Below are 20,270 nucleotides of genomic sequence, written 5' to 3' on the forward strand. Positions count from 1 at the left end.
CGTCTCTTACCTCTCAAACGGGAGATGACTCCTTTTCTCTAGCCCACTGTGGGTCTAATTTATATTGGGTTTCAGCGTTTCTTTGGTTTGATTGTTTCTAGAATTGATTCGGCTTGAACAGCTTTTTAGGGCTTTTTTATGGGTCTAGAACTTAATTTACTTATTAAAAAGAATCTTTGGTTTTAGATTTTAAGATAGATTGAATATTAGGTCTGCTCTATCTTTAGCTATTCTCTTTAATTTGTATAGGGCCTTAGGCCTTTCTCTCATAGCAATAAACCTTTATCTTAAAAAAAAAAGAAAAAAACTATGCTAATACATATGCGTAGTGAATTAAAATTTTAAATTCTACCATATCATAAAATTTTTTCTTATTGTCTCATGATGGTAAAAAGAAAATGTAAGTTTATAAGGGCATGGACCGGGTTCAAGATCCTCTAGCGGATTGACCGGAATTTTATTCGAGTTTATCACAAGATAAATTGGGCCGGCCCTTTTACGGTTTACCTTACCTACCCCGCTCGCTCGGATCATATTAAATACGATGTCGCTTCATCTGCGATGCAACGGACAGCATCGCCATTCGTTGGCAAACAATTTTCCGTGAAACAGAAAACTCCCAATTGCAGCCTCTCGCTCACAAATCCAAGGGCCACTGACTAAGGCGCAGCTGGCCGCCGCCGCCGCAGGTAGATCGCCACTCTTTTGCTGCGACTTTCGCGTGTAAGCTGCAGATTTCTCTTTCTCTCTCTTAATCTCTCTTCATTACTTGATACGGTTATTTAATCTCGGGTTTGATCTTTTACTTTAGAGCATGCATGGAACAGATTTTATTAATTTGTTTAGTTGTTTCAGTTAGAAGTAATTTAATTAAATTTTCGAAACCATTCAGAGGTTTTAGTCTTTCCAGTATGATACTCTGACTGGATTTGTTCGTTTCTGGCTTAAAAGCTGAAGTGTAGCTCTTTGATCCCTTGAAAAGAATCGTCAGGCTTGTAACTTAGTTTAAAATTCAGATTAAATTTGTGATTCAGAATAATCTGAGTGCAAAGAAAGAAAAGCGGTTTCTATCTCATAGGAATGATCTGATTTGAGAATTATTTTGTTAATCGTATCAATTTTTTGTTCCCTGTGAACAAAGGATGCTTTTTGGCTGGAGGAAATAAGCTCACGAACAATATGCTTGGGTTGAGGGAATAAATGATGTTAATGCTACTATTAATATGAAAATTTTACTTCATAGGATGCCCAGTGAAGCAACTGTTCCCTAACAACTAACATAAGTAGGATGAACATTGATTCATTCAAGTAAAAAAAAATTGACATTGGTGTTTGAAGAAATTAGATTTTCTGTATGTTTCTTTTTTCTAATGCCTGTCATTCTTTAAACTAGATTGAGAAATTGCAAAAAGATCATTGACATGAATATAAGCTACAAGGTGTAGCCTGTCAAACTACATAAGTACAACTGTATGGGTTGTTTTAACTTGATTGATTGCATTACTGATATTGAATATAAAGTATTTAGGAGGTTTGAACTGTGAAGCAATAAGCAGAATTGTTTAGCCATTCAAAGATCGGCAATAAATAGTTCCACTAAGATAAGCTTGCATGTTATGCCGATTTAAGAAGAGAGGCAAATGAATTTCCAGCGAACTACAGTTCCCAATGCAGAGAAACAAGTATGAAATATTTTTTAAACAATGCAATGGTAAAGAAAATTTAGAAACTGTGTTCTGATGATTAAAGAGTTGGGGCAGTGAGGTTTTCTTGTTTGAATTCTGATATAATGCTTTTGAATAAATTTCTTCGAGCAGGTTTACATCTTATATTTTCCCCTTTTTATTTTTGGCCCTGGAGGTGTCCCAAGGAGGGTGAGCTGAAGAGGCCTAGAAGTTCAGTATTTACAAATAGTTTTCAAGGCAGATTTATCCTGAAAAACACTCAATTTGAACCCTGCGTATTTCATTTTTTTATGATGGGTCTGACTATGGCATATTAGGCCCTACTTCTGTTAAAGACTCATAAAATGCATTGTATTAAATCTAATAATGTGCCCTTTTTCTTTGTTTCTTTTCTTTTTTTTTTTTATTGTTATTAAAAATTTGCTTCTGATGGGGTTTAAGTCCTTAGTCAATGCTAGTGCCTTGCTCAATTCCTGAACCTCACAGTTGCTCCCTAAAAAGAGTAGTAAATTTGTCTGCCCATTTAGATGCAACTGATTCCCTCTTATAGAGATTTCATGGTATAATTATAGGTGGGAGCTTCAAACTGCTATTTGAACATTCATTACATCAACAGAGATTTATGGAGAAAGTGACTGGAAAGTCTTGCTGCTTGTGACTCACCTTTGCATCTTAGATCATCCTCAACATTTCACCTTAAGGGACATTTGACTGCCTTGAAAGTTGTGCAGCGTTTGTTAGCAAAGAGAAGGTAGGAGAGTTCTACTTTAATGGAAGCTTCTGCTAAAATCCTTACCCTTGACAATCATGCATGTAATGGAGAGTGGACAATTGTTTTACCTCGACGTGGCAAGCAAAGGAGAAAGTTTCCTAAAATTAGGACTTTAGAACAACAGCTGCAGCCATGGGTTCCAACTGATCTTGAATCTGATCCAAACAGACAATCAAAGTTGATAGAAAAGATGCAGACCTGTATGAAGAAAGTAGAGAACTCTCAATTTTATCTTAACCTTTTGGAACAAATTCGGACTCCAGAAATCTTGGATTGTTTTTACAGGGTTCTTGGCTCAGAGTTGAAAATGCCGATGGTGATATATGGTATTGGCAGCATTGAATCATATGAAACTCCTCGAATTCAGCTGAGTGTTGCAATCTTGATGAAAAAAGAGTTCAGTTGGATTGGGGACATAGAGGTTTTTGATCCGGTACTTTCTGCAACAGAATCTCGAGTTTTGGAAGTCCTTGGTTGTTCTGTTCTATCCATGAATGAACACGGTCGTCGACGTGTTACCAAGCCTACAATATTTTACATGCCACATTGCGAGGCAGAATTATACAACAATCTTCTACAGGCAAACTGGGGAGTGGACCTGTTGAATTGTATTGTATTGTTTGGGAACAGCTTTGAGCTGTATCGGTATTTGTCTGAGTTTAGGAACTCAACTCTTGTTGATTCATCCAGGCATATTGTGGCTGTTCGAGAATTCACTCATGAGTATGTAATCAAGACAATTTCAAATGACTATTTTGCTGCTTTTCATGATTCAAGTTGGCATTTTTTCAGCCCTGTTCTTGAGACGGAGCTGCAGTTATTTAAAAACTGAATGTGATGTGTAAGAAACTGTAGCCTAATTAAAACACAGCATATGTTTGAACAATTTATTGGTGATGATTAGATTGTGTTTTCTGTCTGCTTTGGAGTAATTTCAAGTTGTCTGCTGCACGTTCAAACCAGTGCAGGTTAATGTTTGTGCCAATTATGGGGTTCATTGTGGAGCGACTGATCTTCTTAAATGATTGCTTTCGAACCTGCATCACTGTGTTGGGAAACTAGGTGGTGCCATGCCCATCAATTTTGTATAATGCCAGTGATTAAAATTGGCTCTAATTTACTAACAGGACATGGATTATTTTAAATCCAAGTCTTATTTTATCAATTTATTGAATGACTTTCCAGATACAAAAAGAAAAAATTTATTGAATGACTTCTGGAAACCTTTTGGAAAGTGGTAAACTCACAGAGAATGAAGAAAAAAAAACATACGATGGGAGTTGCGTGGATGTATCATATATGTAGCCTGGCAATAGAGTTTCCCTGTAGCTTATTGGCCCATCTATTGAGCTGCTAATCATTTCAATTCTCGACCTATGGAGCATGGACCTTGGCCTAATCTCAGTTTAAAAAAGAAAGAGTACCACCGTACCAAATTTGCCATCTGAAGAATTTTGAGATATACCAGTTTTATGTTCCAACCTAGACATAATCCAGATGCCCACTTTTTGTTTTATCTGCTTCGACCGACGTGTACGCTGCTCCCCTTTCTTTCCACACACCTTGTCTTTTGCGGGCGCCAAATAGAGGAAACAGATAGAAAGTCTTACTATGCTGTTTTTTATTAGTGTTTCGGTGTGAAGTCTTTCCTAGCTCTTTAACTAAAGTTTCCATGGATAAATTATTAAATTTTTAATTAAAGTTAATTTCCACCTCCTGTCATGATCATCCCCATCTTCTCGTTCTTCTTCTTTCTTCTTCTTTAGTTTGCTTCAACTTCACAGTTTGTCGTTTACTCTCATACATTTGGCGAAAAGGAGAAACCATGGCAGCAGCCTTGATAGGCGGATCATTTCTCTCTGCTTTCCTTCAGGTTTTGTTCGATCGAATGGCTTCTGGTGAGGTTCTTGAATTCTTCAAGGGCCAAAAACTTAATCAGGGTTTGCTTGAGAAGTTGAATATAACAATGAATTCTGTTGATGGAGTGCTTGATGATGCAGAGGAGAAGCAGATTACTAGACCATCTGTGAAAAGGTGGCTCGATGATCTTAAGGATGCTGTGTATGAAGCCGATGACCTGTTGGATGAAATTGCCTATGAAGCTTTGCGATCAGAGATGGAAACTGCAGGCTCTGAAGCTACCACGACTCAGGTTCGGAAATCCTTCTCTTCTTTTAGTTCATTGGGAATAGGGGTGCAATCAGAATTAGGAGATATTCATGAAAGACTTGAAACGATTCTTGAAAAGCTTGAATATTTAGTTAAACAAAAGGAAGCCCTTGGTCTGAGAGAGAATATTGGGGAAAAACCATCTTCGCATAAAATACCATCAACTTCTCTGGTTGATGAGTCTGTTGTTTATGGTAGGGATGATGATAAGGAAGCCATTATGAAGTTGCTATTCTCAGATGATGAAAATAGCAATGACCTAGGTGTGATTCCCATAGTGGGTATGGGTGGGATCGGTAAAACCACCCTTGCTCAGCTTGTCTACAATGACTGCAGAGTATCTGAGAACTTTGATCTCAAAGCATGGGTCTGTGTTTCAGAAGAATTTGACATTTTTAGGGTAACTCAAGACATTCTCGAGGAGTTCAACAGAAAGAAATATGATACTGAGAACTTGAACCAACTTCAGCTTGAGTTGAAGGAGATACTGATGGGAAAGAAGTTTTTGCTTGTTTTAGATGATGTTTGGAGGGATGATTACACTGACTGGGACATTTTACAGACACCATTGAAATTTGGCACCGGAGGAAGCAAGGTCATCGTTACCACACGTAATGTAAGTGTAGCATCAGTCATGTGTGCCTTTTCAACCCATTATCATCTGCAGGAACTGACTAACGACAATTGTTGGTTGTTGTTTGCAAAACATGCATTTGATAATGGAAATTCAAGTGCATATATGGAATTAGAAAAGATTGGCAAGGAAATAGTAAGAAAGTGTGGAGGCCTACCTTTAGCTTTAAAAGCCCTTGGGTGTCTCCTACGTTCTAAAAGAAGCATAGTTGAATGGGACAAGATATCAAAGAGTAATATTTGGGATTTGGCAAGTGATAAGATTCTTCCAGCACTAAGATTGAGTTATCATTATCTCCCATCACATTTGAAGAGATGCTTTGGTTACTGTGCAATATTTCCCAAGGACTATGAATTCAAGAAGGAGGAACTAATCCTATTATGGATGGCAGAGGGTTTTGTAGAAGGTGAAGATATAGGTGGCGAGTACTTTCATGATCTCGTATCAAGATCATTTTTTCAGCGGTCAAGTGGTGATCAATCATGCTTCATTATGCATGACCTCATAAATGACTTGGCTAAATTTGTATCTGGAGACTTTTTCTTCTGGTTAGAGGGTGATAATTCTTTTAAGATTGCTAAAAGGACAAGACATTTGTCATATGCAAGAACACTGCATGATGCTTCTAAGAAATTTGGGCATGTCTATGAAGCTCAATATTTGCGCACTTTCTTACATGTGGATGCAGTGCAGTGGTGGGGTAGTCACATTGATACAGAGGTAACTGATGATCTGTTGCCAAAACTCATGCGCCTACGGGTTCTGTCTTTATCACATTATAATAGCATAACTTGGTTTCCTGATTCAATTGGCAAATTGAAACATTTGCGATATCTAGATCTCTCTAAAACATCTATCAGAAGGTTGCCTGACACCATATGCAGTTTGTACAATTTGCAAATTTTAATATTGGCATATTGTGTATTTCTTGATGAGTTGCCAAGCAACATGGTGAGGTTAGTTAGCTTATGTCATCTTGATATCAGTTGGACTATATTGGGAAAGATGCCATCACAAATGGGCAAACTAAGAAGGCTCCAAAAATTGACTGATTTTTTTCTAGGGAAGGATAGTGGATCTAGCATTAAGGAATTGGGAGAGCTTCAACATCTTGGAGGAAGACTTTGTATTTGGAATCTTCAAAATGTTGTGGATACTGCAGATGCTTTGGAAGCCGATTTACAGGGTAAGGAGCACCTTAAAAAATTAGGCCTGAAATGGGATGGCAATGCTGATGATTCGCAGCATGAAAGATGCATACTCGAGTCATTACAACCTTGTACCAATTTGGAGCGTCTTTCCATATTTGGTTATGGGGGTACAAGATTTCCAGTTTGGGTAGGAGACTCTTCCTTCTCAAATTTAGTATCCCTCAAGTTAGATGGATGCAAATATTGCACTTCCTTACCACCACTTGGGCAGTTGGTGTCTCTACAAAAACTGTCAATCACAGACTTTCATGGAATAGTGATTGTTGGTTCTGAGTTCTATGGAAGCTGCGTATCCGTGAAGAAGCCATTTGCATCTCTCAGAAGTTTAACATTCGAAAGGATTACAGAATGGCTGGAATGGACTCCTTATGTAGCTGAAGATGAAGGTGAAGCCTTCCCTTTCCTCCAAGAGCTTTACATAAGAGAATGCCCCAACCTAACAAAGGCCTTGCCTGATCACCTTCCTTTTTTAAAGACACTAGATATTAAGGAATGTTATCAGCTTCTCCCTTCATTTCCAAGGGCTCCAGCTATCCGTAGAATGAGTTTTGAGGACCATTCTCGTCATGTGGTGTTAAGTGAATTGCCTTCTGGGCTGCACCGTCTCCAAGCTGACGCCATGTTTGACTCCGTAGATTCCCTGGTGGAGGGAGCAACAGAAGCTTACAGTCTTTCTATCACTTCAGAAGAAATTGAAATAAAAGACTACCATTCACTAAGGTGTTTCTCGTTAGATCTTTTCCCCAAGTTAAAGAGACTTGACCTTGGGAGATGTAGAAATCTTGAGTCCTTTTCATTATCTAGAGGATTACCTGCCCTAAGTTTGACAGTGCTTTGTTTATGGAATTGCTTCAATTTGAAGTGCTTGCCTGATAATATGCATTCCATCCTAGCATCTCTAGTAAAATTACGACTGGGTGAATGTCCAAAACTTGAGTCCTTTCCAGAAGGGGGTTTGCCCTTCAAATTAGAATACCTTGAGATCTCATTCTGTGAAAAACTCATAGCTAGCCGCCCACAATGGAAGATGCAAACACTTCCTCATCTAGCATACTTCAGCATTGATCGATGTGAAGATGTAGAATCTTTCCCTGAGGAAATGTTGCTGCCCTCCACACTTACCTCTCTTAAAATGAAGAATCTTAAGAATCTGAAATCTCTAAACTACAAGGGGCTTCAACATCTCACCTCCCTTGGAGAATTGACTATCTGGAAGTGCCCTGAGCTCCAGTCCATGCCAGAAGAAGGGCTGCCTGCCTCCCTTTCTTCTCTAATAATATGGGATTGCCCCTTGTTGACACAAAGATGTCAACGGGTAGAAGGGGAATATTGGTCCAAGATTTCTCACATCCCTCACATAGAGATGGACTCTGATACTATCACTGAGAATGAATTCTGATGATACTGTGTTTCTTTCTTTCCACCAACATTCAGGTATTTGCTAATTATAGCTTCAGTTTTCAATTTTTTTTATTTCTTTTCTCCTATTTCTCAACTCATTTGTTTCTCTACTTGGAAAGGAAAGAAAATAAATGGAAAACAAAGACAAACAAAAATTTTCATTTACTGCATGAATCTCACTGTCAATGCTTCATTCTATGTTATTGACCATATATATTTCCTTTCGTGATTCTTACAATTAAAATTCTCTTCCAGAGAGGGAAATGACTGACATTCACCGATATAATTTTAAAAATGGAAAGCAGCAGAAGAAAGGTGCACTTGTATGGATATATGTTCTTTCAAGTTTTTAGGACATTTGATTTCCCTACGGCTGTTCGTTAGCCATTGTTTGCAGAGCTTGCACAAAGGAAAATGCTTGTGGACTGTGCATTGTAAGATATTCTTTTTGATCAGTCAGTAGCTCCGGCTTCAGGTCTCTTGCTGTTTACTCTGGAAAGCATTGTAAGATATCCTTTCATCTCTTCCATTTTAAAATATACTTTGTAGATGGATTATGTACCTAAACACCACTGCTCTTCGCTTTAGAATCTTTTTCTATTAGTTTTCTGACTATGTCAAAAGTATAGAGTCATTTTTCTTATTCAACTTGCAGAGGTACATGAGTTGATGGATCAAGGTTTAATCCTAGATCTTTCGGATGAGGGGTATTGTTGGCTCACTTTTCGGTGAGGCCGGACTTGAGGGACAGAGTTAGAGTTTCCCGGCCAGAGACCAACAAGCGATGAAGATTATAGAAAGAGTACAAAGGTGAAGGTGGTGAGTTTGGATTTGCCAATGATGGCGCCCTAGTGCAAGGTTCTAGGATATGTGTGCCCGATGTGGACAACCTCGGAATGAAATCATGCGAGAGGCACACTACACCTCGCATGATGTCCACCCGAGTTCCACCAAAATGTACCATGATGTGAAAGATAGCTACGGTGGAATGGCATGAAGAGAGACATAGCAGACTTTGTGTCCAAGTGCTTGACTTGTCGAAGGTGAAGTTTGAACACGAGACCATCGTGAAGCTGCAAGAGCTCCTATCCCGAATGGAAGTGGGAAATGATCACTATGGATTTTGTGGTAGGTTGCCTCGTACCACGCGAGGATATGATTCGATATGGGTAATTGTAGACGCTTGACCAAATCGGCTCACTTCTTGCTGTGAAGACTACATATTCGTGGCGTAGCACGCCTCTACATTCGAGAAATAGTCGATTGCATGGAGTTCCGCCCATAATATCGGACAGAGGGCCCATTCACTTTTCGGTTTTGGAGAAAGTTGCAGGAGGCACTTGGCACAGTTGAACTTCAAGATGACCTTCCACCCTCGAGACACGGACATCGAAAGGACAATCCAAACACTGGAAGACATGCTTCGCATGAGTGTCTTGGATTTTGGAGGTCAATGGGATGAGCAGCTAGCTTTGGTGGAATTTGCCTACAACAACAGTTACCACTCCAGAATAGGGATGGCACCCTATGAGGCATTATATGGAAGAAAGTGTAGGTCTCCTCTGTGTTGGACAGAAATGGAGGAAGCGAAGGTGCATGATATAGACCTAGTGCAGTACACTTCAGAGGTAGTTCCTTTAATCAGGGAACGAGCAAAACCTTGATAGATAGAAGAGTTATGCAGACCCCAGACGAAGGGATGTGGAGTTTGCAGTGGGCGACTATGTATTTCTGAAGGTTTCTCCAATAAAGGGAGTTATGAGATTTGGAAAGAAGGGCAAGTTAGCACCTCGGTATATTGGACCTTTTGAGGTTACGGATAGAGTTAGAGCAGTTGCCTACCAGTTGGAGCTACCACCCAACCTTTCTCACGTTCATCCCGTGTTTCACATCTCCATGCTCAGGAAATACATTCCCGATCCTTCTCATATACTGCAGCCGGATGTGATAGAGCTAAAAGAGAACTTGACATTTGAGGAGCAGCCTGTAGCCATAGTGGACTACCAAGTGAGACAGCTGAGATCAAAGCAGATCCCTGTGGTTAAGGTTTTGTGGAGGAGTCAATCAGCGGAAGAGTGCACCTGGGAGTCAGAGCGGGACATGCGTAGCAAGTACCCTTACTTGTTCAATGTATAATCATGTGCTTTATTCTACCTTGTGTAAAATTCGAGGACGAATTTTCTGTAAGGGGGGAAGAATGTAACACCCCAAAATTTTAAATTTTATGAGCATTTTGGTATTTTAATTTTATTTAAATTTTAGGAATTTTTTTGCGATTTTTCGGATTTTAAAAATCGGGTTCGATTTTCCGAAAATATAAACTTTGATGATTTTTAAAAATTAATTTAAAGACCACGTGGCAAAACTAAAAATATATTTGGAGTCTACGTATTTTTCTGAGTTTTTTAGAATTTTTTCAGAATTTTTGGACCTCGTTTACGGTCCCGAGGCAGAGTAAAAAATTTAAAATTTTGTATTCTGAATCGAACCGGACCGGATCGGACCGGTCGAATCGGACCGGCCTTTTCCTTTTTCCCTTTTTCTTTCCCGCGCGCGTCGTCCCTCTCCATTTTCTCTCTCTTTTCTCTCTCCCACCCCACCGCCGGCCGACCACTGCCGGCCCACCGTGGCGCCATCGCCCTTCTCCCAAAGGCGGCCACGCCCAAACGGCTGGAAAAACGCGCGCGAAACGCCCCCCTGCGCGCGCGCGCCGTTTCGACTTCCCCAGTCAAATCCGGCCGATCCGGCCACCAATTGGACCGAGTCTTGTGTCTAAAATCATCTACTCGGCGAGAGCTTTCCATAGACACCAAGAACGCCGAAATCCATCGAGCGGTTTGTCCGATTTTTGCTCGGGAAAATTTTAACCCATTTCGACTTTTGGGCTAGATTTCTCGAAAACCGTGAATCCCACGAGAAAACCGAGGCCACCAGCACGCTCCATTCGTCGAGAGCTTCGCAATGACATAAATTTCGAATTTTTTCGACATCGTTTTTCGGTGGGTCCCACAAAACTTCGCAGTGTTTTTCCGAGCATTTAATGAGCTTAGAAAATTCTGAAAAATTTATGTACTAACCCCCGTGTTATGGGCTTCGTGTAGGTATCCTCGATTCGCGGAAATTCGACAGCTAATTGGGTCTGCGAAATTCCGGCCAGACAGACTCGTTACCAGAAAAGTCTCCGAATTGGACCGAGGTTTTGGCTAGCCCCCCATTTTCAGACGTCCCGAGCGCATTCCCGAAGTCGGAATTGGCAAAGGTAAACCCAAACCTTGCTTTTTCGTAATTTTCTAGTGCTTAAATAGGATTAAAAATCCATAAAATATTCGTGGTAGCTTAGAAAATTATGATTCTTTTTGCAATAGCTTAATAATATTGCTAAGGATCGCGGGGCAAAGTTTTATAATTTTTAGAGCTTGTTTGGGAAGTTTTTGCAAAAATGATCAATAATAAGGACTAAATTGAAATTTTGCGTATTGTGATGGATGACTGATTTGATGGGCCCAGGAGGGGCTGTGTGATGTGATTGAGTTGTGGATATATGGATTGTGAGTATAGAAGTATATTTTGAGCCCTTTTGCAAGTTGGGTAGGTCCTAGGTATAGGGGAGACTCTGCCGGATTTTCGGCACGACTTAGGACGTATTGGTCTTTTTCTTTGTTTGTATTGAGTCAAATTTATTAAATGATTGTAATAAAAATTGTCAGGTGAGCCGGGACAGCCTTCTTCCTCCGCCCAGCCGCCTCAGTGACCACCGTCAAGTCTGTGAGTAGAATATTAATTTTAATTGTAATTTCGATATTATTATATGTTCAAGCATGCCCATGCATCACTTATATGCATATATTTATGTAGTTAAACTCTAGGCACGATTTATGTTGCATTCATAACTGTTGATGTACCATGGATGTTGTTGTGGTAATTTGGAGTAGTGTGCGTGCGTTGGCGTGCGTGTGATGTGGTGTGGACTATGGATAGGGGCCGGGGTAGTCACGGCAGTAATTATTTGGGACCCGATCCTTCGAGGGTAGTCACGGCTTGAGTAATTCATTGGGACCCTCGATTTGGTTATTAAGTGGAAGTCCGAGCTTGAGTAATTCGCTGGCACCAGGTTGGATTTAAGAGAGCTGTATAGGGGATCAGCTCCCATATGTTATGATTGATACTACAGGGTGTGTGAGTGCTCCAAATTACCTTTTTGATGCTATGATGTGAATTTATTGTTGATGTTGCACTTCATTCTACAGGTTGCATTAGTTTTAGATAGTTATAGAGATTATGGTTAAAATTGATATTTTACTCTCTGAGTCGAACGCTCACTCCTGTTCAAAAATTTTTACAGGCCACGGAGGATATTTTTGAGGTTAACTCGCTTTTCTCCTCATGAGATCAATTTTCTTGTTTGTATAAACTTGTTAAATCTTAGAATTTCCGCATGTGTTAGAAATGTTATTTGATTTGGGTCTGTAAACTAAATTATTATTTTGGGACCTGTAAACTTAATATGCTATGCATGTTTGATGGATTGGATGAGGGAGCTGAGCTCTCATTTATTATTATGTTGATGAGTATGTGGAGGGTGAGCTGAGCTCCCCAATTGACTATATATTGTGTTTACAGGTCGGGTGAGTCGAAAACTCCCCGTTGGTAAGTCCATTTTATGGCTGGACTCTGTCCGTTTGTTTTCTTGAAATTGGGCCCAAATGGGCCTTAGAGTTGGGTTAATGAACAGTTAGGCTTACTACGGGCTGGCCCAGGTCCTAGTGCCGGTCCGGCCCATAGGTTGGGTCGTGACACTCATCAACATCATATAGCCCCTCCTGGGCCCTCCAAACCCGACAATAATCATAAAATTGAAAATTTATATTTTAGCCCTTCAAACTAATATTTTGCAAAAATACTCAAACGAGCTCCAAAAATTTTAAAATTTTGCCCTGCATCCTTAACAAGATTATAAGACTATTGCAAAAAGAATTATAATTTGCTAATCATTTATGAATATTTTATGAATTTTTATTCTAAACCTGATACTAGGTAATTAAGCAAACTTAGGGTTTAGGTTTACCTATGCCAATTTCAATACTTGAAACGTGCCCGGAGCATTTAAAAACGTTAGGATCGACTATAATATTGGCCACATTTTGGGACGGGCCGTCAAGCAGCCAGATCTAGCCGAAAACTCAGCCTCGAGTGCCAGTGAGCTATCATCAATCCGATCATACCTAAATTAAGCCAAAAAATTATTAATAATTATTATAAAATTATTTTTAATTTTTGAAAATTGAAAAAGTTCGAAAATCTCACCAAACAATCTGGACCATCCGATGATCGTCTTTTTCAAATGGTGTCTGATCAGAACAAGGCCGATCTCATCTCAAAGGTTTTGTTATGCTAAGTTTAACGGTGGTCTCGTATTTTCGATCCAACGGTGGAATCCTCCTAGATCTGACTGAAAAGCTTGAAATTTTTCAAACTTTTTTCCTTCATATCTCACTTATCCGACCTCCATTTGCTACAAAATTGGTATCAAAAGAAATGTAATAACCCGAATTTTTTTAAAAATGTAACTTTCATATTTTATATATATATAGTATTTTGATATTATTTTAATATCATCTAACTAATTTATAATTTTTATAAAACTTTTAAATATATATATTTTAAGGATTATTTCTAAACATATTTTATAAATTATTTAATAATCCAATTTTCATTTAAATGATGATTTTTAAGTATTAATATTATATCAATTGACAAAATATATTATTATTGTATTACTCTTAACCTTAGTTTTAAAGATTTGATGAAATTGTTAGAAATTTGATTATTATCATTAGTATCATTATTATCAATATTATTTATTTTATTTTCTTCATTATTATAATTTATTGAGTAAAAGTTCATTATAAATATTAGTAATATTTTAATTATATTTTGATTGGAACTTAATGAGGATAATATACATACATATGTATATATAAAAGAAAAAAAAAAAGGAAAAAGGAAAAAAAAAAAAAAAGAAAAGTGAGAAGTGACAGTGGCATGTAACAGTGGGCTATACCCACTGTTAGCAGCTACTGCAGCAAATAAAAAAAGAACTAATTTTTTTTTCTCTCTCTCTCTCTTTCTCCCCCACCTTCTTCCTCCCCCTCCTGTCACTCTTTTTTCTCTACCTTCCTTTTGCAATTGCCGACGACCACCACCATCGCCGACGAGGAGTCCCCCACCCCAGGCGACGTCGGCAAGCCACCAGCCGGCCGGTAGTAGCATCAGGAATTGTGGTAGGCGAAGGAGGAGAGAGAAAATGAGCATACAATAGGCAACAGCTTTCCAGTGCGATTTCAGCCTCATTCGAAGTCCGATCAAAGCAATTCTGGTGGCGTTGGAAAGCTTATTTCGAGATCTTTCTTTTGATACCCATTTTGTAACATTTGGTAGTCAGATGAGTGGGATATGGAGGAAAGAAGTTTCGAATTTTTCAAGCTTTTTAGTCAGATCTAGGACGATCCGACCATTGGATTGGAAATCTGAGACCACCGATGGACTTAGGAAGAGAAGAGGAACATTTTGGTATGATCAGATCTGACAGTTGTCATCGGTGGCCGACCACCGTGCGCGGTGGTTCTGGCGTTTGCTCCAGTGAGCTTTGGGAATGATTTAACTTCCAGAGGCTTCCTCATAAATTTTTGAAAGTTTTGAGACACAGATAAGCTTTGGGTAAGATTATTTTCCTTATTTCTCAGTCTGTAATGCTCAAATGCAATGTTTCTTAAACAGGAAAAAATTAGATAAAAATTCTAAGAAAAATATATGATGAAAGTAAAATTATTTGCAGATATTATATGTTATTTGTTGAATTTTTGAGTAATTGTGGAATATTTTTGAAAAATATATATAGATTTTAGTTAGATTTTTAGCATATGGGCATATAAGATTATATGAATTTATGGTATTTAAATTTTATATGATTGGTTGAAGCTTGAAAATGGAGAGTTAAATATGTGAATGTTGAATTAGGTTAAATTAAGAATATGTTAGTCGTTGGAAACTTATGGAATTGAGTAATATTCTTGAATAAAAATTCATAAAATATTTATAGGTGATTAGAAAATTAAAATTCCTTTTGCAATAGCTTTATAATCTTATTAAGGATCGTGGGGCAAAATTTTAGAAATTTTAGAGTATGTTTGAATGGATTTTTACAAAATATCAATTATAGAGTCTAAAATGTAATTTTTCAAGTTTATGACTATTGTCTGATTTGGAGGGCTCAGGAGGGGCCATATGATGTTGATGATATGTGATTATAGAAATTGGTGAATTAGAAACGTTATTTGGATCTTTTTACAGGTTGGGTAGGTCCTAGGTATGGAGGAAACTCTGCCAGATTTTCAATATAAATTAGGCTGTCTGTTATCCCTTTAGAGTCTTATTTTGAATTAGTACTAATAAATTTATAATATAATTATTTAAGTGATCGAGATCAACTATTTTTCTTTACCCAGCAGTCACAATAGTCCCCAGTGTGCTGTGAGTAGATATTGATTTTAATTACAACTTCAATATTATTACATATTCAAGGCATGCTCATGCATCACATATAAATATATGTATGTGGTTAAATGTTAGGCACATTTTATGTTACATTTTCTTATTTAAAAATTGAATGTGGATGTCACCTTAGGGTAATTTGGAGCTGTTTGCGTGTGTCAGCGTGCGTGTGGTATGGTGTGATGGATATGGATAGGACGGTCAAATCGACTTGAGCTTGTCTTGCTTGGGGCTCGATCCTTTTCGAGGAAGTCGAGGTGAGTATGGCTTTGAGTTGATCTCGCTGACCCCTGCAATTGGATTATTAAGTGAAAGTCTAGCTCTAGTTGATCTCACTGACAGGTTTTAGACTAAGAGAGCTGTATAAGGGATCAACTCCCATATGTATTTTAATTGATATGGTATATGTGTGTGTGTGTGAGTACTCCAAATTATTCTTTGTGCAAATATTATTTGAATTTGGTAAAATTGCTAATCGGTGTTGCATTTCATCCTTAGGGATGTATTATAACTAGATAGTTATAGAAATTGTTTTTAAAATCAATATCTTACTCTATGAGTCAAACATTCACTCCTATTCACCCTATTTTTCCAGGCTACAGGAGGAGTTATTTTTCAGAGTAACATGCTTGCTTCCTCGCAAGTTTAATATCGGTTATTTATTTGTCTTATTATTTTCTAAATTTGAAATTTAAAACTTCGCATGTGTTAGTAGTAACATAGGCCTTGTTGGAGACTACATTAATTTAAGTTTTTGATATCAATAAATGAAAATTTTTATGATATTTATATAAGTTATAATTGATTGATTCAGGGTTGAACTGTGCTCCCCTGACTTTAAATTTTAATAGTTATTGGGTTGGGTTGACCTGAATAAAAATATAATAAAATATTTTATCTTATTTTATTTTCATGATGGGCCTTAGTTTTTGGCCTGGATTTTGGATTTAGAATTAGTAAGGCTTACTATGGGCCTCGCAGGCTTTATGCCAGCCCAGGTTCTAGTGCTGATCCGACCCATAGGTTCGGGTCATGACAAAAAATCTCTAAGAATAAGCTTTCCAAGGACACTTGAATCGCCTTGATCGAACGTAGGATGAAGCCAGAATCACGCAAAAAAACTACTGCCCTTGCATGCACGTTTCTCTCTCTTCTCCCTCGCTTGCCACCACTTCGGGTGGTTCTGGCCTCCGCTGAAGCTGGCCTGGAAGGTCGCCAAAGTTGTGTCGTGCTGGAGGGTGTCACCGGCAGTGGTGGCTCACCGGAAAAAGAGAGAAAGAGAGAGGGAGAAGTAAGAGAAAGAGAGATAAAGAAAATGAAGGAAAGAGAGGGGGGGTGGGGGGTAGGTGCTGCTGCGTTTTCTGGGTTCTTTTTTTTTTTAATTGCTGAGAATGAATCTGGACATCATATTGTTTAGATTCATTCCTAGGAAAAATTTCAAATAAGTCCTTGATCTTTTATATATTTTTCAAGTAAGTCCCAAAATGTAACGCCCACACTTTAGGTAGTCCGTATATTCTACTGTTTCGATGACTAATGTCTGTTCGGACAGCCACAATGTCTGGAACTACACTCAAACTAGAGTGAGGAGTCATAATATAGTTAAATAAAGATAAAAAAAATTAAAGAAAAATAAAAGAAGTGAAGTGTAACTCGATTAAATGAGCCGGAAGCCTCGACAATGGGTGACTCTAATGAGAAGTAACTGTGAATACAGTTGTCAACCCTAGACTCATGGAAAAACCCTGTAAGATAAATAGTAGGGCTTGACTAAGGAATTTATGAGGTCTAAATGACAATAAAAAATGCCAAGAAAAATACAAGAAAATTTAGTCAATCGGTAAAGGTATGAATTAAAATCATGAATTTGTGTAATGGAAATGAGTAGAGAAAATAAGAAAAGAAAACAAAAGAAAAGAAAATTTAAATGTATTTATGACGTAAGCATGATGTCACAATGACCTAATTAAAATTTTAAACCAATTAAATCTAGACATATATATATAAGAGACAAACCAAATTAAATCACTCTTATCATTTTGCTACATCTTCTTCTTCTTCTTCTCAAGGTTGGCCGAACCACCATGGCTTCCACTTTCCACCATTTTTCAAGCTTTCAAGCTTGAATTTCCCTCCATTCTCACCCTAAAACCCAAACTTGCCTTCACTAAAAATTACTCCTACACCTTGAGGAAGCCTTAAATAGTCAAGAATTGAAGAAAAATTGAAGATTGGCAAGTCCAAGTTGGTCACAAGTAAGGTTAGTGCACTATCTAAGCTCTCTTTTTTCTCTAAGTATGGTTAGCATGTTAAATTAAGCTAAAATTTCATGAAATTAAAAAGAATACCATGAGTAAATGGAATCCTAAAATTTTGGCAGTCATAGGAATGATGGGAGTTTGATGAATTGATAAACATAATTGTGTTTACTAGTGTTGATTAACAAGTAGATATGAGTAGCATGTTGATTTATATGTGTTATGCAAGAGTTGAGAATTTGAAGTTAGGGTTTTGACCCAAAATTTAGGGTTTTGTGAATTGATACCTAATTGACTTTGTTGAGGCCATTTATTGACTATTTGAAGTGCAATGAATGTGAATGAAGTTTAGGAGTTGGGTGGAATTAAGATTGGAAGTATTAAATTTCTGTGCAAGAATTTTGGACCTATGAGTCCAGTCCAGTGTGGTTTTGTGGTCATAAGTAGAGTCACATTGCTCCAATTGGTGTGAGGCTAATTGGAAATGAAACTTAGGACAAAATGCCATATTTTTCATGTAGAGACCTGCCCAAAATCTGAACCCAACACGACCTAAATTTGGTTTGAATCCGGGTAACCATATGCTAGACCTAGAAAAATGATCATATGAATAGTAAATGTTCAAATGGCCATAACTCACTCTAGGAAAGTCAGAATGACTTGATTCTTGAACCATTGGAAAGGTTATAGGAGCACATTTTTTATGGAGAACATAGAATCCAGTTCTGACTCTAACCCTACCAATTTGTTAGAATAAATTAGGTCAACAATTCTGACCAGAACCAAAACTGACATAAAATTCTGGACTTGTACCTATCTGACTAGATTTGAAAAAAATGTCATAACTTGTTCCACAAAACTGCAAATGTAGTGAAACCAAGCTAAAATTTCCATAAGACCTAGAACTATAATTTTGGTGTTTTGATCAAAACCCAGAACCTAATGAAACTTGACCAAATTGTTAGAAAAAATCAGTATCCCAAATCCTGAAATTGAACTAAATGGCCACTTGACCCTAGAATAATATTTATACCATATCTCCCACTAGGAAACTCCAATTAGAATGAGCCAAATTGTTATGGAAACCTAAGAAATAGAACTCCAACTTTGATTCAGGAACTTTCCTCAAATTTTGATTGTAAGGACCCTAAAATAGGAATCAACGATACTAACCTGAACCTGAAATCCTAAAGGTACAGGGTTTATGAATCCAGGTCAGTTAACTAGCCATAACTCACCCTACATAACTTGAAAAATTATGATTCTTGAACCTAATTGACCCTAAGACATAGGGTAACAACTCATATGAAGGACATTAGGCCTAAAAATGATTGTAGCATGCCCAAATGACTAGATAAAGTGTGATTCCAGAATCTGCCTGGTTTTGAAACCAGAAAAGGTCAGTGAACCAGTTTTGGTAATTTGACTATAACTTGGATTCTAAAACTCCAAATGATATGATTCAAAAATGAAAATAAAGATAAGACATAGAGGAACAACTTCCATGAAAGAAGTGTGACCAAACAGTGGCTACATCTTAACCAATTTGCTAGGTGAAATTAAGACATCAAATCTGGACCTTGAGAAAGGTTCATAAAATGACTTGTCATATGATATGGTATTAACTAAAATAATTTGCTAAACATAAAAGTGACACGAATATGCATGTGGGACTTATGTTTCCCATCATAAGTAACATGAAAATGCTATGAAACACAAATAGTACATAACATAAAATAATGAAATTTTAAGTACTTAATGATACTAAAATTGCCCAATGTATACATAGACTTATGTATATAGTTTGCATCGATTGGTATACCAATTAGGGACTACAGATTGCAGTACTGCCTATATGAATAATCATTGATAGATAATATATGTCTGATATAATTATTCTACAGGCTTTATGCCTGCCCGTTAGCTATTGTGTCTGATATGATTTATGGCTTTATGCTTGCCCGCTGGCCTTGTGCCTGACATGACTGATGTGTACATAATAGACATACGGATGTCTAACTAGTATACTTCTGTATATCCAGTCTCTATAGTCTGTCATAGGTCACTTGGGCACAGATATGAGTAATAAGCTTTAAAATTAAATAATTACATGAAGAGATCACTGATATGAATTTAATAAGACTGAATATGAGATAAATAACAAGAAAAGATCCTGATAAATTTATTGCTCCCAAAGTTCAATAAATTTGTAAATGACTTAAAATTCATGAAATTATACATGAAATAATTATTTTAATTATTTAGTTATTTTTACTTTAATTTATGCACTGCTAAGCAATTCGCTTAGCGCGTTGATTTTTCCATCGCATAGGTACTGTTGAGCAGGAACAGTCCAGACAGTGAGTTGGAGCAGACTTTGCAGTAGTGTGACTTGTCACCTCACCAGTCCTTTTTTTATTGTAGGGCTTATGTGTATCTAGATTTTGTATTTTATTTATTGTATATAAGTAAATGATGTAATTCATTTTGTGATTGTAAACAAATTATAAATTATTGTATATAAATTTTATATGAATGAAATGAAAAATATTTACTTAAAATTTATATTAGCCATGATGATATGATATG

At 37.4% G+C, this 20,270-nt stretch overlaps 2 protein-coding genes across 5 annotated transcripts; both read left to right on the top strand.

Annotated features, from left to right (window-relative positions):
• Positions 1–550: 550 nt before the first annotated feature.
• Positions 551–3,376, top strand: LOC110666546 (protein SENSITIVITY TO RED LIGHT REDUCED 1). 2 transcript variants are annotated; one of them, XM_021827065.2, is made up of 2 exons: positions 551–723; positions 2,258–3,376. In XM_021827065.2, exon 2 carries the CDS (start codon positions 2,456–2,458, stop codon positions 3,287–3,289), a length of 834 nt encoding a protein of 277 aa, XP_021682757.1. In that variant the 5' UTR covers positions 551–723; positions 2,258–2,455; the 3' UTR covers positions 3,290–3,376. The 2 variants fall into 2 exon arrangements, with proteins under 2 accessions (XP_021682757.1, XP_021682758.1); XM_021827066.2 differs by having other exon boundaries at positions 553–689.
• Positions 3,377–3,494: 118 nt separating this feature from the next.
• On the top strand, positions 3,495–8,492 carry LOC110666544 (putative disease resistance RPP13-like protein 1). 3 transcript variants are annotated; one of them, XR_009149600.1, is made up of 3 exons: positions 3,495–7,905; positions 8,128–8,187; positions 8,270–8,492. XR_009149600.1 is itself a non-coding variant. In XM_058149199.1 (3 exons), exons 1-2 carry the CDS (start codon positions 4,283–4,285, stop codon positions 7,868–7,870), a joined length of 3,486 nt encoding a protein of 1,161 aa, XP_058005182.1. In that variant the 5' UTR covers positions 3,495–4,282; the 3' UTR covers positions 7,871–7,905; positions 8,128–8,492. The 3 variants fall into 3 exon arrangements, 2 of the variants coding, with proteins under 2 accessions (XP_058005182.1, XP_058005181.1); XM_058149199.1 differs by having other exon boundaries at positions 3,495–4,355; positions 4,458–7,905; positions 8,128–8,492; XM_058149198.1 differs by having other exon boundaries at positions 8,128–8,491.
• Positions 8,493–20,270: the final 11,778 nt, after the last annotated feature.

Source organism: Hevea brasiliensis, chromosome 6 (genome assembly GCF_030052815.1).
Source record: "Hevea brasiliensis isolate MT/VB/25A 57/8 chromosome 6, ASM3005281v1, whole genome shotgun sequence".
Classification (NCBI taxonomy): Eukaryota; Viridiplantae; Streptophyta; class Magnoliopsida; order Malpighiales; family Euphorbiaceae; genus Hevea; species Hevea brasiliensis.

What these genes read in the sequence shown, in the direction of transcription:
- LOC110666546 (XM_021827065.2), top strand. Translation starts at nt 2,456, where the DNA reads ATGGAAGCTTCTGCTAAAATCCTTACCCTTGACAATCATGCATGTAAT.
- LOC110666544 (XM_058149198.1), top strand. Translation starts at nt 4,283, where the DNA reads ATGGCAGCAGCCTTGATAGGCGGATCATTTCTCTCTGCTTTCCTTCAG.